This window comes from Pinus tabuliformis, chromosome 8, assembly GCF_031772625.1.
Source record: "Pinus tabuliformis cultivar Carrire ecotype Pingquan chromosome 8, CPIR1, whole genome shotgun sequence".
Lineage (NCBI taxonomy): Eukaryota > Viridiplantae > Streptophyta > Pinopsida > Pinales > Pinaceae > Pinus > Pinus tabuliformis.
In genome coordinates this window covers 344,132,844-344,151,099 of record NC_142294.1, presented here as the reverse complement: position 1 = coordinate 344,151,099, position 18,256 = coordinate 344,132,844, and the positions used below count along the sequence as shown (strand labels likewise).

Here is an 18,256-nt window from a genome sequence, read left to right as displayed (position 1 = left end):
TTTCATAAATTTAAATCCTTGTATTCATTTATTTCATTCTTACTTATATTCAACGTGCATACTCTTTTATTCAATAATTTTCATAAATTTAAATCCTTGTATTCATTTATGGTAATTTGAGCTTATTATATCCATTTAAAGAGTATGCAATAAATATTTATAGCTTTTGTTGGTTCATGTTGTAGTTTCCTTTGACAATTTGAGTCTGAAAGCATTGGGAATACTCTAAACATAGACATCAGGAAATTGTGCGGGCGTGATATTTTCAATATACAATATTCGATAATGAGTCGACGAGAATGCAAAACAAAAGCATGTCAATGCGTATCAAAAGAACTTTGGACAAGTTAATAAAACATTGAAAAAGAATGTTGTGACCTCAAAACTGAAGGACATTCAGAAGACTCTCACAAGGGGATAGAAACGATAAAGTAAGAGGAAAATCGTTATTAATACCCATATGGTGGATAAGTACAGATCTGTTAATGGTAATTATGATACTAAAACATAGTTACTTTTGTTATGTAAGTTAGAGACTTTAGGCAATCTCTGGGACAATGACCAAAATAAAGGATTTAGAATACTATTCCTGAATATGGTAGTTCAAGAATGGGAAGGCACATGCCAGCTTACAAATTTCTCAATCGAGAACACCTATGCCAGCTTTCAAATTTCTCAATGGAGAACACCTTACATGGATGATGGGTGATGATATTTCCCATGAGTTTCTAAACTTATCAATCTAGTGGGTAGAAATGGATTTCTGATATTGCAGCTCTGAAAAAATCCAGTATGCATGTTCATTTAAAGAGAGAAATCAGTATCCTTTTAACTTTTGGGCAAAGTATTTCTCATGAATCACCAGTACTTCAGCATAAAGATTTCCAATAGACCGGAGATATTTCAATACAATCTTGAGTTCACACCGTGCATGTTAAAGCATCCGTAATTAGGCAAGATGCTGTCAAAAATATATCGTCTGATTGAATTATCTTCAAATCAACTCGTAGTTTCCTAAGAAAATGAGATGGCATCCTAAGAGCTCAACGTTTTCAATTTAAGAACATCTCTTATGTGCTGTATGCCGCAGCTGGAAAGGCACATTCCCTGATTCATGTAAGCTTACAGTAACCAGCATATGATCTCCTACGGAGAAAAAAAAATGTATTTAAAGACTCTCGCCTATTACCATTCCATCTTCTGCTCTCAACTTCTGCTTGCACAACATGCAAAAAAGCAAATGATCAGGAGAACCGACATATACAAGATATATTCATTGGTTAACTACAAGAACTTAGTCACATATGGATGCAAAACAATCAGTTCAAACAAACTCCAATGAATGGATTCTAGAACATTATTGTCTAAGATCGTAAGACAGATGGTTAGGAATTAGATTATAGTGTGATTTTATAATTACAGCAAAACTTAAACTAGTAATTTTATCTCCAACCTTTTAGGTGGGGAAACGAGGTAGGAGAGGCTTTCTTTATAACAGAAAACTTTATTAAGTTAGAACGTAATCCCTGCTAGATGAAAATCCAGTCACACCAAAAAACAAAATACCTTACCAAAAAAGAAAAATGAAATAAGTTGAAAGAAGCGAGTGATTTTAAATTTGCAAATTTTAGTATAGTCAGGATAACCATTCTGCATTACATGTGACAGAAAATAATATAAGTGACATAATTAAAGAAGGCAGACACTCTTGGTAAGAAACCAGTAGTCAAGCCTACAGCTTTTCTCTTTTGCTTTCTTTAGATGGAAGAATAATGACCAAGCATTGAATGCGCTAAAGCCAATCGATGAGATCACTACTTGCCTCCCACCTGTTTTTGAGATCTTGCAAATGTTTTTGACTGACAACCCATTATATTCAAGGTGCATCCTTGTTGCACAAAATCTTGTGTACCTTTAACGATGCTTGATAAGATTTTGTTTCTTGGGAAACTTGCATGACGTTCTTTCCCATTGGCTGATAATTATCTGTTTACACAATGTCTACAGTTGCGTTCATATCAAATATCTGGCATTGCTTCATATTTTTTTTTCTTTTTCGTTTTTTTACATGTAGCTTTTTGTCAAATAAGTCATTCATCATGGCTTATAAGAACCTCAATCAACAATTGGCTCACGAGAAGCAAACATACCACAAACTGGATTTGAACCTGTCTGGGAAGAATAAAAGTTTTCCTTTCAACCATCTGAGCAATAGCAAATTGGAATTTTATGTAATTACTCTTCACACTCTCCAGCCCATAGGTGAGAATGAGAATGCTGGTACGTGGCCAACCCCAATCAACAATTGGCTCATGAACAACCCCAGTCAACAATTGGTACGAAGAGCAAACATGGCACAAGTGGGATTTCAACCTGGGTAAGAAAGATAACAACTTCTCCTCTCAACCACCCAAACTAGACCCAACTGACTTATGTTTGTGAACATCTTGTCCGACCCCCAAGCATTTAAGCAAGAGTGAAATTGTTGGTACCTTGCCAGCCCCAATCAGCGCAAACATGGCACAAGTGGGATTTCAACCTGGGTAAGAAAGATAACAACTCCTCTCAACCACCCAAACTAGACCCAACTGACTTATGTTTGTGAACATCTTGTCCCACCCCCAAGCATTTAAGCAAGATTGAAATTGTTGGTACCTTGCCAGCCCCAATCAGCACACAACAGACAAACATGTTACAAGCTAGATTCGAACCTGGGTGAGGAGAATTACTTCTCTTAACCACCCAAGATAAACTACATTAACAGGCAATACTTTATATTCATATAAATTTTATATCTATATGAAGTTAGGATATTTGATCCAAAAAAATGATTAAATATTTAAATCCATCACATCCATATGGGATTGTTTAGCATCTAAACAAATGTTAAGGAAATTCATTGTTTCTACAAAATCAAACCACCTATACACCATTTGACATCCAAGCAAAAGTTATTAGTCATTAAGAACTCCTTTCTCAAAAATATAAACAATATAGAAAACATGCAGTGATGAGTAATTCCTATGTATGAGGAGATTATTATGAAGTCCTGAATAGTAACATACCTGTGATAGATGAACCCATGAATCAAGAACATCTAACGCTTTTCCAGATTGTTGTGTTTCTCTTGCTAAAGCAATCCCTTCTCCTAATCCCTTGACAAGTTCACAAGCTAAGAGTCCAGCTGCTGCATTCAAAACCTGATGGACAAAAAATCCAGATGAAATACCAACATTTTATGAAATCATTATAATTTCCTATTGTTTCCAAACCCAGCATGGTTTCTATGCATTTAGTTTGCCAACTGAATAAGGCTCTGTTTAATATATTGAATAAGAAAAATGTCTTCGATACTAGAAATATGTCTTCGATAATAATCTCAACCATAATACTACAATGACTTAACTATTATCAAGCATAACACACTGCTAGAATAACGAAGTTCATTATTTTTCATGAGTAATGTTTTTATTGCCAATACTTAGATCATTACTTCATTGAAAAATGTTTGGACCGTACAATTGAATGCTTCCTAAAAGCAAAAACGATGTTTTTTAAGGAATAAAAACATTGAGTTAAATAGATACGCTAAATACAATGTTAATTAATGTCCAAACACTGCATTCAAGGTCCACAATTATTGGGGAAGCCCCCATGTGCTCCTCTACTGTATTTCATAGCTCTCAACATGGAGGTATCCTAAGTGGCATGAAAGAAACTATTGATGAGGTTACACTGTTTTGATGGTAGTCTATCACCTGTATGTTTGACCTACGATTTGTCAGTTATCCATGAGACTATTCAAGAGTTTAGATGATGTCAAAGAAATCCCCGTTACCTTCATTTCTACAAGTCTAATTACCATACACTCGTGCATAGTTTCTAAGGCTAGATTTTCTCTTTTAGGGAACAAATGAGACAGAGAGCCCTTTTCCAACAATAAGGTTTTTTTTTGTAAGCTTCATCAAGAGATTTCTATTGTCAAAAAAGAGCTTTACATCAACTGAAGTAGATTTACGGTGTCAGCCAACCATTGTCTCTTGAGACTGAGGTTTCTTTCAAAAATACACTAGAGATAAAAGTCCATAGAGCAACAAACGTCTGAGATAACATAGAGAATTACATAGAGCCACCAGAAATCCATAGAGCCACAAAAGTCTGAGGTAACATAGAGAATTACAGTAAACAAAACTAAACAAAAGAGCTAAATTTTGTCTTCATTCCAAGCCTTGATGTTTAAAAGCACACAAACAAAACCAGAGTCGAACCAACAACGAAACTCCAAAACGTGTTGGAAGGAGAGCATGTAGACTATCCTGGAGTCTTGTGAGACCTCCGCCGCTGCAAGAACCGTCTACCCAAGAATCGAAAATACTTGGTACCACTGTGGAGCTGAGCATGTCAGTCTGAAATGATGATGGGCGAGAGAGGTGAGGAATTATCTTGAGGAGTATGAGTTGGAGGAGCTGCATTGGGTGGAAGCTCATTATGACACCTGGATTATCATTGACCTCCACAGATTCAATACTAGAATATGAAACAACATACTTCCCCACCCTTGCAAGCCAAGTGACAATGTCATCTAGGTTGTAGCAGATATCCCTGAGGATTCGTAGTTTGTAGTTGTCCACTTGTTTGTCCCTAAGGACCATACACAAGAGAGTTTCCATTTGTTGATGCATTGAGATAAAGTGTAGGAAGAGCAACTTTCTCTTCCAAAATTTACCCGGGTTGGGTACCCATTTAAGAGAGGCGCCTCTAATTTCCAAGTCAGAGAAATAAGCTCAGTTTCTGAACTCCATGGATTCAAGGAGCAGTTCCATCCTTAACTCAGGAGGAACTGTATCAAAGAAGTTTCTCACCAATTCCCACCTAAACAAACGACAGCGGTGTGAGGATGAAATTGATGAACCACCTCGATGACTAAGAAGTCTCTATCGAGAAGCCATCCGGACAACAGAAAACGAATTAATTGGAAACGAGAGATTGGGAAACAAGTTTATGGTAGAGGTTGATGGGAACGACCGAGCTATAAGCGTTAAAATTCGCCAAGGCAATAACCAACACCTAGTGACTAGTGAAATTTACCCAGACCAAGAAATATCCAGCCACCCGAGGAAGGGCAAAGAGGGGGTTGCATATGGTTATTGATGGGTGTGTAAAGAGATGCCGTCTAACCAAATTCGGAGTTGATTGTGTGTTAAAATGACAAGGAGGGATGGGTAAGGCTGAGATATGGCATAGCCTGGGTAGTTACCCACATAGGTGATAGACAGAGGTAGAGGTATAGGAAGACAACATTGTGTCAACTTAGGAGACGATGACGACTCAATCCCAACGTTAACATCAAGGAGAAAGGAAAAGGTACCTAGCAGTGCAATTTCAGAACCAGATGGAGAAGTTGCCTGGGTACCACATTCCACAGACAAGTACTGGACAAGAGAATGAAACCCCCACCAAGTTGAGACCCTGCAGCGACGCAGTGTTTTTAAAACCGGAACCGGTGACCGGACCGGTCCACCTAATGAACCGGTTTACCGACCGAAACCGGTCTAACCGGGACTGGTTTGGTCTAAACGAACCGGTTTTTAAAAAATACATTAAATAATTAATTTTTAATGAAACAAAACTATTTGTAAGATGTAAAACCATGATTCCAAGCCAATAGAGACAAAATATGCAAAGTTTGCTCATTTATATACCATGCAAAGGTGAATATATCAAAATGGCACCGAGTGCAATACATATCATCGACAAAATAGCAAAATACATAAGAAATGAGGCTCTAAATGGCCTATAAAGTCCAAAAACAATGCTGCAAGCTATGAGGCCATTGGCCTACTACAAGTCTACAGTGTACACATGATAAATCATCAAGTCCATCACCACTACTAGACACAGGATCATCATCAGGAGCTACATAGACATCATCTGGTTCAGAGTCTGAGGATGCCTCTGCCTCATCTACAACATCAGTATCAATGCCACCAATGACAATAGAAGTGGACCTAATGGAAGCACGAGTTTTTCGACCTGCACGACTAGTGCCTTCCATTGGTTCCTTGCCTTTCCTTGATGCCGCTACTGATCCTGGTTCTGATGCCGCCACATAATCTGCCTCATCCTCCGCTAAAGCCATGTCGATATCAAAATCAGCCTCAAACACAGGATCTTCAGTCTCCTCCACCCATTCTGATATTGGATCAATATCGTCCAACACAATGGGATCTAGATCAGGTGATTTGCTCATCATTTGGTTCCTCCTCAGTCGAAGGTTGTATTGCACAAAAACAAGATCATTTAACCGTTTTTGTTCCAAACGGTTTCTCTTCTTCGTGTGTATGCGCTCAAAAACAGACCAATTGCGCTCACAACCTGAAGCACTGCAAGTTTGACTGAGGACTCTAATTGCAAACCTTTGCAATTGAGGACACTGGCCACCAAATGACTCCCACCAATGTGCTGCAAAGAAAAAGACAATAATTAGTAACTTAGTTTATAATTTGAATTGTAAAGAACGTAAACAATTTTAACTTGAAATGAAAAACAAAATGGAAATTGGAATTGCTTACCTGGTTGGTCCACATCTCTTGCCATCTTTGCCAAGTTTTTGCCAAAAGTACCACTTGCTTGATTGAAAATAGTAAGCTATCTATGTATTTCCAACTGGTCTACATGGTTAGGGACCATGCGCTCCAAGCAATCAATCAATCCAGCTCTGACCTCCCCATCATGCTGATCTCCTAGCCGATTTTTATAGTGATACCTTGGGTTCAAAAAATACCCGGCTGCATGTATAGGACGATGGAGTTGATTGTTCCATCTGTTATCAATGATCTCCCATATACGGCCATATTTAGCTAACCTGTCATTGTAAGCTGCCCGTATCTGCTCCTTTGCCTGATCCATAGCTTCATAAATGTAGCCCATGGCCAATCTTTCCCCATCCACCAACCTTAGCACCTTAACAAGGGGCTCGGTAATTTTCACAAGCTCTACAGACCTTTTCCAAAAATAAGTGTCTAACACTTTCTTTTTGGTGTCTTTTCCATCTGGTCTACGAGCCCACCGAGATTCAGACCATTCTTCAGAGGAAAACATTTTCTGCAAGTTTCTATGTTGACCATTGAGACATTGCAACGTGAGGAAGTGAGTTGCAAATCTCGTAATTGCAGGCCTAACAAGCTCTTTGCCTCCAGTGTGTTTCCTCATTAGGCTCAATACCCATGAGTGGTTGTAAATGTATTTTGTAATGCACTTGGCATGCTCTACAGTGTTTTTTACCCACTCCACTTTGCCTATATCCTCAAGCATGAGGTCTATGCAATGTGCGGCACATGGAGTCCAAAATATGGTCTTATATTTGGCCTCAAGCATCTTTCCAGCAAGAACATAGTTTGAGGCATTATCAGTGATGACCTGCACAACATGCTGCTCCCCAACTTCCTGAATAATGTTATCCAAAAGCTCAAATAGAAGGCTTGCATCCTTTACCCTATCAGATGCATCAACTGATTTCAAAAACATGGTTCCTTGAGGGCAAGAAACAAGGAAATTAATGATAGTGCGGTTCTTTCCATCGGTCCATCCATCTGACATAATGGAACAACCTGTTTTGACCCATGACTCTCTAAACTCAGCCAAATACTCATCAATGGAAGATATCTCTTTTTGCAAAAGAGCTCCCCTCAAGTCATGCATACTAGGGCCTTTGAAGCCCTTTCCTGCAGCTATAACAGAGTCCCACATAGCTTGGTAATAAGGTGAGCGAGCAGCATTAAATGGGATATCTGAATCATACCACCATCTAGCAATGTATTGGTGAGAAGTTTCTTTGCATTGTTTTTTCCAATGTTGATCCAAAGTGGGTTGAGAACTTGGCTGGGAGGAAGTGGGATTAGATTTAGAAGAGGCAATGTTGGCAGAAGATGAGAAATAACTTTGGATGTTTGGTCTCTTTGTTCCTTTTGATGGTTGGCCAACTCCAACAGAAGGATGAACATAGTGAAAGGGGTCATTGGTGGAAGGGATAGAAGTGGAGTCTTGAATCTCATAATCATCATACCCACTTTCTTTCATAAGATTCATGGCTTCCATTAATTCCCTCTTCCTTGCAATTTCATCTTGGATGGCCTTCTCCCTAGCCTTATCCTCATAAAATTTTTCAAGCTTGGCAATGTATTCTGCCCTAATAGGACCTAACAGTTCTTTTGGTGCATCACATGGCTTTACTTGGCCTCTTACCCCAGCCAAGTGTTGTTTCAACCTAAGAATACCCCCACCTGCAATAGATTTATGGCATAATTTGCATATCATTTTTCCCTCAATTACATCACAATGAACCCATGCACTGTCCTTTCCTTTTGGAGCCATGTTTGCTTGAAATAATAACAATTTGCAAAGAAATCTGCCATTTAAAAAAAAATTGCAGCTAAGCAAAATGGAAAACCAAAGATAAATGTAGGAAAACAAATGCACATGCAAGGCTCAAGCTACAAAATTTGATAGCATAGAGCTAGAGAGTTTATAGCATACATGATAGATCATAGAAGTGAGAAGTTTATAAGTATAACACATTAAAAAAAAATTCATGGACAGCAGACTCAAATGAGGAATTATCAAGTGCAAATCCTTACCTGGAAATGCAAACTAGCTCCCTTAGCCTCCTCTTGAAGATGGCAACTCCACTGACAGCTACACACTATCTCCAAAATAGCTCCAACTCCAACTCCAAGATGACTACTTCAGCAAAAACTCCACACTCTCCAAGCTCACAAACAAACTCACAAACACTCACAAACACTCCAAATCAGTTGTGTGAGACAAATGAGAGTGAGAGGGGTGTCTTATAGCAAGTGTGAGGGTGTTTTTGGAGGGAAAACACCTTTCCCTGCCCCCCAAAACCCCTAAACCACCCCTAAAACCCAAAACCGCTGCGCTTTTTCTTTTAACCGGCGGCCTGTCCATAAACCGGCCGGTTAGCTATAAACCGGCCGGTTCCGCCCTAAACCGGCCGGTTTTTACCGGTTAGGGCCGTTTTTTGGGCGAATGAGGGTGCAAACCGGGTTAGATGGGCCGGTTCGGACCGGCCAGGCCTCCAACCGGCCGGTTAGGCCGGTTACCGGTTTTTTCCGCCGGTTTTTAAAACTATGCAGCGACGCAATAGATAGTACTACCACCAACTCAAACACAAGCTTACAACTTGAGTGGTGCAGAAATAACACAAAAGACATGGAGGGGCATGAGGGGTGTGACTTCAATAATTGTCCAATAATAAAGGATAGATACACTACTTACCTGAAGAGCATATGAATTCCTTGCAATCTCATGCTTGCTTAATGGGAGGGGCGTGACTTCAATAATTGTTTAATAACAAAGGATAGATACACTACTTACCCGAAGAGCATATGAATTTTTCAAGAATGTAACTAGCTTCGGTCTTCATAATTGTACTTGTCAAAAGAAGATTTATTATTAAAGAAAATGACTTATTAAAGCATGGGTTTCATGCTTGGGTCAAAGTTTTATAGGTCAAAGCCTCCATTGTAGGCTTCTAGGTTTTGTATTGAGTCATTAGAGTCATTGTCATTTTTATTAGATCCTTCTTGGGCTTTTGTATCATGTAAAAAGAATTACTTTTTAGTCAAAAAGGTAATCTGTCACCTCCACACCAAGTCAGCCTTGTCCCCATGAAGTCAGCCTACATTAGGGCAATTCAACCCAGCAGAAAAGCTATATAAGAATAGGCACTTTGAACTATTTGTCACATTCAAAAAAGCATCTTCGATCTACAAGCAAGAGAGGCAGAAAAAGAGTGCGAAGTAGTTGGAAGAGGACAAAGTTTGTTGGGAAGATCTAAATTGAGTTTTTGGGCTATCTATCTCTCAAATGTGCGAAGTTTTTGGGAAAATTTCAAGGCCGAAATTTTGTCTCTACTGCAGGTTTGAAGTCCTAGAGCTGGGGGCCGAAATCCTGAAGCTAGGGGCAGAAATCCTAGCCTGAAGTTGCTACAGTGAAGCTGTTACTTGGAGACTTTGAGAAGGACTGTGTATAGGAAGGAAGGGTTGACTTGGTGGTTGGAGGAGGTCTTTGTCTAGGTCTAAAATGTTTGGAAGTGTCTCATCTTGATTTGAATCTACTGAAGGAGGAGTTCTTGAGTGGGTTTTACACTTATAAGGGTTTTTCCCTAGCTGAGTGCCTACATCTTGTGTCTCTTGTTTTTGTGATCTTCATATAGATATAATTGGCAGTTGCTTGATGAAAGATAAACAAATTAATAAGTAAAAGAAGCCAACATAATTCACAAGTAATTATCAAGAAAGAGGAATCAAACCCTAAGCATTGATTTTCTCAACATGGTATGAGAGCTAAGGTTGAAGAAGGTTGGAGATCACTTTGTTGGCTTGGAAGAAAAGGTTACTCCCTCTATGACAAGTTACTTGAAGATGGGATTCAATATCATAAGAATTGCAGGAAGATGGGTTGGAGGAATCATCTGCAACCCATCTAGGAAAGTCAAGAGTGAAGGATTCTTGGTTGCACTTATAGGTACTCTTGATGATGACAATGCATGGATCATTGATAGTGGAGCATCAAGACATATGATGGGACAAAGTGGGCAAGTTCATACTCTATCAAAGGAACCATCATCTCAAGCAGTGGAACTAGGAGACAACAACAGTTATGCAGGCAAGGGCCTTGAATCTACATCATTGAAGCTGAAAAGTGGAGCAAAGCGACACCTCAACAATATAATATATGTCCCAGGTTTGAAAAAGAATTTACTTTCAATTTCTTGTTTAGAAGATAAAGGAGATAGGGTGCCTTTGTAGATGGTAAAGTTTTGGTTTGAGGAAAAGATTCAAGTATTGAAAAGGAAAAAGTTATTGGAGTTTGTGAAGGAAGGCTATATAGAGTTATAACACCATCTCCTCTAGCACTAGTTCACATGGAGATCAACCCTATAGAACTATGGCATAGAAGATATGGGCATATCCATTACAAGCTAATACCCTCTCTTAGTCAAACGGTAAAGGGCATCCCCAACATCAAGGAAGATCGTGAAGGAGTATGTAAGGGATGTGCTTTGGGAAAGAATACAAGGAAACCTTTTACAAGTAGTGATACAAGGTCTAAGGAAATATTAGACCTCATTCATTTCGATGTGTGTGGGCCAATGTCTAACAAATCTCTTGGAGGCCATATTTATTATGTGACCTTCATTGATGATCATTCTAGAAAGACATGGCTCTACCTTCTCAAGACAAAGGACGAAGTATTTGAAAAGTTCAAGGAATTTAGATATGAAGTGGAGACCTTAACCAAAAGAAAGATAAAGACTTTGAGATCCGACAATGGTGGGGAATACACTTCAAAAGAACTAATTGCATATTGTAAAGAAGCAGGCATTAAGAGGGAGCTCATTGTTCCCTACAATCTCGAGCAGAATGGAGTTGCAAAAAGGAAAAATAGAACAATTGAAGAATGTATTCGAACTATGATATTTTATCAAGATCTACCAAAGTTTTTGTGGGGAGAAGCAACAATGACACCAGTATATATACAAAATAGAAGTCCTCACAGAATCCTTGATAATATGACACCGGAAGAAGCATTCACAAGGAAGAAGCCATGTGTGGACCATCTCTGAATCTTTGGGTGTCCCGCATACATCCATGTTCCAAAAGACAAACGAAAGAAATTAGATTCTACAAGCATAAAAGGGATCTTCGTTGGCTACAGTCTTTCTTCAAAAGCATATAGAATCTATGTCGAGGAAGGAGGACAAACTGAAGTGAGCAAGGATGTTATATTTAATGAAAATCATGCCTACAAAAGATCCAAGGATATTCCAATTGATTCTGATGACGAAGATATACCATTATTTGAAGAAAAAGAGCATCATGATAAGACAACTACAAACCAAGAAGAAGAAGAAGGACCAAGTGAGCCTATTCAACCTGTAATTATTCCCGAAACAAGGAAGAGGCCAAATTGGTTAAAAGTTACACTTGAAGATGCTGAAGGACATGGAGCTACTAAAGGAACTTTTAGAGAAAGCAAAAGACCAAAGAGATATTTAGGATATGCAGCATATATGACAAAATTGATAGAAGTTGAACCTACTACATTTGAAGAAGTTGCTCATCAAGAAGAATGGAAGAAGGTGATGCAAGAAGAATATCAATCCATCATGAAGAATGGGGTTTGGGAAATCATTCCTAGACCAAGTGACAAATCGGTTGTCACCTCAAAATGGATTTACAAAATCAAACATGCTATTGATGGAAGCATAGACAAATACAAAGCTAGATTCATTGCAAGGGTTTTTTCACAAAAGGAAGGCCTAGACTATGAAGAAATCTTTACTCCTACTACAGGTATACTACTATAAGATCTTTGGTTTCACTAGCTGCTACTATGGGATGGAATATCCATCAAATGGATGTCAAAACAACATTTCTAAATGGAACCATTGATGAAGAAGTATACATTGAACAACCGGAAGGTTTCGAAATAAATAGCAGAGATACACATGTTTGCAGACTCAAGAAAGCCCTATATGGCTTGAAGCAAGCTCCTAGGGCATGGTATGCAAGAATGGATGCATATATCTTAAGAATTGAGTTTGTTAAAAGTTTGTCGATGCAAATCTCTACATCAAGGTGGTGAATAATGAACCAGTCATTATACTACTATATGTGGATGATTTGTTTATTACAGGTGTGGAGTGCAGAATACTAGAATGCAAGAAAATGTTGGCAGTTGAATTCAAAATGAAATATCTGGGACTTATGCACTATTACTTGGGTTTGGAAGTCTGGCAGAAACCCAAAGAGATATATTTGGTCAAGGTAAATACATAATCGAGATATTGCAGATATTCGATATGATGGATTCCAAGCCTATAACTATTGCCATGATCACTAATCTCAAGAAGTTGAGAAGCTCCGACTCTAGTCTCGTCAATCCTACTAACTATCATAAGTTGGTGGGTTCTTTGATGTACCTGCTAAATACGAGACATGGTATATGTTTTGTCGTAAATGTTCTTAGTCAATTTTAGTTGGAGCCTCATCATGAACATTGGATAGCTGCCAAGCATATTTTAAGATATCTACATGGCACTATACATCATTGTTGAAGTTTCTAAGTCTACTTAGTTAGAAACCCTCCATGCACTTTATCTACTTTATTCCTACCTACTTGTTCCATTACTTAACAAGTTATTTACAATGTAAATACTAAAAATAAACACTAGTGCATGCTCAACATATTACACATCAACAACTGAAAGAAACAGAAACAATCACACCATATGACACCATTATTTTTGGACCAATGTCCCCGGAAAAACCCAATGTGGGAAAATTGGTGCAGTTATCTGAGGGTTTTCTTATTAAGCAATATCAGAGTGCAATCTAGGTGCTAAAACTGGCCTGCCCAACAGAGAATTTCCTTGGTAGTAATACCTCTCAGTTTGAGACAAATCTCCTGGCTGAAACCTCGTATAATCCTTCCGACAGCTCCTCAACTCCAATCTGCCCCAGAAACTCCAATCTGGCCTCTCTGGGGCTCTGCGCAGCTCTTGGCTGCCTCTGCGTGGCCCTACATGAGCCCTGGCAGTTATTGCGTCACTCTCTCTAGCTACTTGCTTCTCTTCCAGCACTATCTCTGCCTCTTTGTCTCTCTGTACTCAATGCCCCTCAGTTGCAACTCCCGATCACTAATTCTATCTCTCTTAGCAAACCCCTCTCTAGAGAATAGAATGACTGATCACTCTGGTGTATTCTCCAAGTGACCCTCAAGCCTCCTCTTATACTTTTCCTGTTGACATATCAACGGCTGAGATTAAGTCCCTAATCAACGGATAAGATTAGATCTGGCTTGATCCATGTCTTTTGGACTATTTTAACACGGTTTATATTAATCCACATTAATATTTTAATTTCCCTATGTTTAGACTTAGGGACTCCATTAAAAATATTAATTATTTTAATCTCTCTTGAACTGTTTAGAATCTGCCGAAACCCTTTTTGGGTATTGGAGATCTCATCTGCCCCACCCTCTCCACCAAATTTTGTGGCTAAAGCACATCCGATGCTCCCCCAAATCAACACTCCCTCTTAGTGAGGACTGTGCTCTAGCAATACTCCTCATTGAGTATCACTTTGATCATCCGTCATTAGTCCCTGTGCTGATGCTGGGCCAGCTGCCCATCATCCTCTATGCTGCTATATCCTTAACTGCTACCCATGGTTCTGCTACTACCATTGTTGCATCTGTACGATAGCTCCCTCTGCATCTGTGTTGTTGCTGGTCCTTTCTCCTAGCACTGCATCCGCACTACACCTCCTTTCATCATGTTGCATCATGCTGCCCACTACTGCACTACAACTCAGTTATTGAGAAGTAAAAACTGATCTCCCGACTTTGACCTCTTTGTTGGGCTAGAGGCCTCCTGATGTTGAAGCTCCCTCTGTCGCTGACAAGTGCTCCCTCTCTGACCTCTACGTTGCTGCAACAACTCCCTGCATCTCACATCGTTACACCCCTCTTTGTGCCATCATGCACTGGTGCGACACTCTCGTTCCTCTCGCATTGTTGCAGCCTACTAGCCTTGCGTTGTCTTGGAACTCCTGCATTGTAGCTCTCTCTGCCGCTTCATCTGCATCCATCTCTACCCGACTCAGCCAATCCTGCTACTCCTCTTCGGGGCTCCTGTAGCAAGGTCTAATCCAAGAGGCTGGGTAGCTCGAGGATCCTGCCCCTCATCCCCTGTAGTCCGCCTAACTACAGCTCAATGTCTCCCCACTTCTCAAGTGGTGCATGTGCACTCATGGCACAGTCATCGTCTGTCAAAACTTCCTTCTCTACCCTTGTTGTCGCTGCCTTAGTCTCGGAAGACTCTCCCTTACTCTTCTTCCTTGGACATTGGGTCGCATAATGACCCAGCTCCCCACAGTTGAAGCACTTGATCTTGGAGAGATCCTTCTTTTTCTGCTTCTCCTACTTTCCCTCAGATGCTAGGGAAACATCTTCCTCCTCCTGCTTGACTTTGATCCCCTTGTTTCTGTAGGAATTTACAGGGTAAGTTCCTCAGACAGAACACCAAAGGACACCGCTCACAACCAGATCGCAGATCAATACACCAGTATTTTGACGTGGTTAAAACCCTCAAAGAGGGAAATAGTCCACGGCTTGAGCCAACGCGGCCACTTCAGGCAATTTATTAATAAAAGAATGAAAATTTACATATGCTTCTCTCATCCACGGATTACCCTACAAATGACCCTCCATGCGCTTTAAATAGAAATCATGGACCAATCGGGTGTCAAGCCACGGATCAAGTGTCAGTAATACCGAAGAGAGAATGAACCGTCAGATCACTACATATCGTGACCGTCGGATTGTAAGTTACAAAATGTACAACGGCAAAGAAACACACTTTACCTAACTCTATACCTAACTCTATACTAGACCAAGTTGTACTTAACTATTTCCTATGTGTCGGAATATCCTAACATCCCCCCTTAAGAACAACTTGGGATAGGATTGAAGGATTTACAAATATGACACAATAGGAGAAGGAAGGAGGCACTAGAGCCTATCCCCCCTTAGTGACAACTTCCTGAACTCCAACCATAAATCGAAGTTTAGTGAACTTCGCCTCTGTGAGAGCCTTTGTGAAGATGTTTGCAACTTGATCATCTGTTGAACAATATTGCACTTCAAGAACATGGTCGTGAATGAGCTTTCTGATGAAGTGCATGTGCAGTTCAATGTGTTTGTTGCGCTGATGTTGGACTGGATCTTTGCATAGTTGAATGGCACTTTGATTATCACACCAAAGTGTAGTTGGATGTTGCTGCTGAAAGCCAAACTCTGACAGGATCTGATGAAGCCACAAGGCTTCCTTACTAGCTTCTACGGCACCACGATACTCTGCTTCTGCTGATGAAAGAGAAATGGCACCTTGTTTCTTGCAAGCCCATGTAATAGGTCCTGAACCAAGAGTGAACACATAACCGGCAGTAGACTTCCGATCATCAGGGTCCCCAGCCCAATCAGAATCAGTGAAACCAACCAATAGAGGAGCTGTTTCGGCACTGTAATGAATCCCAAACTGAACTGTACCTCGAACATAACGAAGTATTCTTTTAGCTGCTTTCCAATGACTTTCACGTGGGTTTTGCATAAACCGAGCAACAAGGCCAACAGCAAAGGAAAGGTCAGGACGAGTATGGGTTAGATACAAAAGTTTTCCTACAAGTTGACGGTATAAGGTAGCATCAACTTCAGGAGAAGTACAAGTGACTGAAAGTTTGACTCCAGACTGAAAGGGAGAAGGGGTTGGCTTACAGTCTTCCATGTGAAAGTGGCGTAGATTATCACAGGCATACTTGGACTGAGAAAGGGAAATACCTTCCTTGGATTGCAAGACTTGAAGACCGAGAAAATAATGTAAGTGTCCTAAGTCTGTCATTTCAAACTTCCTTTTAAGACTAGATTTCACATGGTTTATAAGGTTGGGATCACTACCGGTAAGGATAAGATCATCAACATAAAGAACAAGAATGATAAGAGACTTGCCCACTTGCTTGGTGTAGACAGTATTGTCAGAATGACACCTAGAAAAGCCAGATTCTAAAAGAAAGCTATCCATTTTGGCATACCAAGCTCGAGGAGCTTGCTTGAGACCATAAAGGGATTTCTTAAGCCGACATACAAGGTTGGAGTCTGTTTTTATGAAGCCAATGGGTTGTTCCATGTAGATTTCTTCATGCAAGTCCCCATGCAAGAAGGCAGATTTAACATCCATCTGATGGACTTCCCATTTGAACGAGGCAGCAAGGGAAAGAACAAGGCAGATAGAGTTCATTTTGGCAACAGGGGAGAAGGTTTCAGTGTAGTCAATGCCTTCAACCTGTGAAAAACCTTTAGCAACAAGATGAGCTTTATGTTTATCAACTTTCCCATCTAGTCCATACTTGGTTCTGTAAACCCATTTGCATCTAACAAGTTTTCGTCCCTTTGGTAGAGGAACAAGATCCCATGTATCATTTGCCAACAATGAATGATATTCTTCATTCATAGCTGCTTCCCAATCTGGATGGCCTGAAGCTTCTGCAAAGGTGTCAGGATCATAATTTACTGGAGCTTGAGCCAGTAAAGAAGAGGCTCTCTCGAACTGAGAACGTGTACGTCGCTGATCTGTAGGATCACCGGCAAGATCACCTGCTGCATCCCGAGTAGCACGGACCCATTTTGGAAGCTGAGGAGCTGAAGGAGGATCCTGAGAAGGTGGGGGAGGATTGTCATCCTCACTATCATCATCTGAAGAAGAAATGTTTTCAAAAGTAGAAGAGATAGGGAGAGGTGGCACATCCGCCGGACTAGGCTCGCAGGCCGATATATTTTCATCAAATTTTACATCTCTTCTAATGATAACATTTTTGGACTTAAATGGAATAAGTCTATAGCCTTTGACATCTTCAGAATATCCAACAAAAGTACATTTTTCACTCTTAGGTTCTAAAGCTTTATGCTTTTCATCTGGAATATGGGCCCACGCTTCCCAAAAACACGAAAGTGACTAACATCTGGTTTGATTGAGCTCCATGCTTCTTCTGGAGTGATATTCTTTAAAGCCTTAGTAGGAGTGCGATTTATTATGTAATTTGCACAGTTAATTGCTTCTGCCCAAAAACTAAGACCAAGTCCTTTAGATTGTAGCATACAATTAGCCATTTCCTTTAAGGTGCGATTCTTCCTTTCAGCTACACCATTTTGTTGTGGAGTATATGGAACAGTATGTTGCATTTGAATTCCATTCTCACTGCAAAAGTTGATGAATGTGTTTTTAACATATTCTCTGCCATTATCAAATCTTAGCTTAAGAATTTGATGTCCAGATTGTTTTTCAACAAAGGCTTTGAAGGCCAAAAATGTGTTAAATACTTCACTCTTGAGTTTTAAGAAGTATACCCAAGTGCGTCTGGAGAAATCATCAATGAAAGTTAACAAATACTTGCAGCCAGAGAATGAAACAACAGGAAGTGGACCACATAAATCACTATGCACAAGCTGTAAAGGGGCTGAGGCGTGCCAAGAGGCATGTTTTTCAAAACTGTCCCGATGATGTTTTCCGAGTACACATCCGGAACAAACACCATCTCTGCAAGATACCATAGGAAGACCTGTCACCATATTTTCTTTACATAGATGCTGAAGGGAGCGATAGTTTAAGTGACCA

At 39.9% G+C, this 18,256-nt stretch overlaps 1 protein-coding gene across 1 annotated transcript in view; it reads right to left on the bottom strand.

The window, feature by feature from the left end:
• Positions 1-778: 778 nt before the first annotated feature.
• The window catches only part of TRP1 (tryptophan biosynthesis 1), a 264,481-nt gene continuing 247,003 nt past the window's right edge, over positions 779-18,256 (bottom strand). Inside the window, exons 9-10 of the mRNA XM_089372138.1 lie at positions 3,066-3,200; positions 779-1,213 (exon numbers count right to left, since the gene is read on the bottom strand). Coding sequence (XP_089228264.1) covers positions 1,169-1,213; positions 3,066-3,200 — 180 coding nt within the window. The 3' untranslated portion in view covers positions 779-1,168. The remainder of the gene's footprint in view (positions 1,214-3,065; positions 3,201-18,256) is intronic.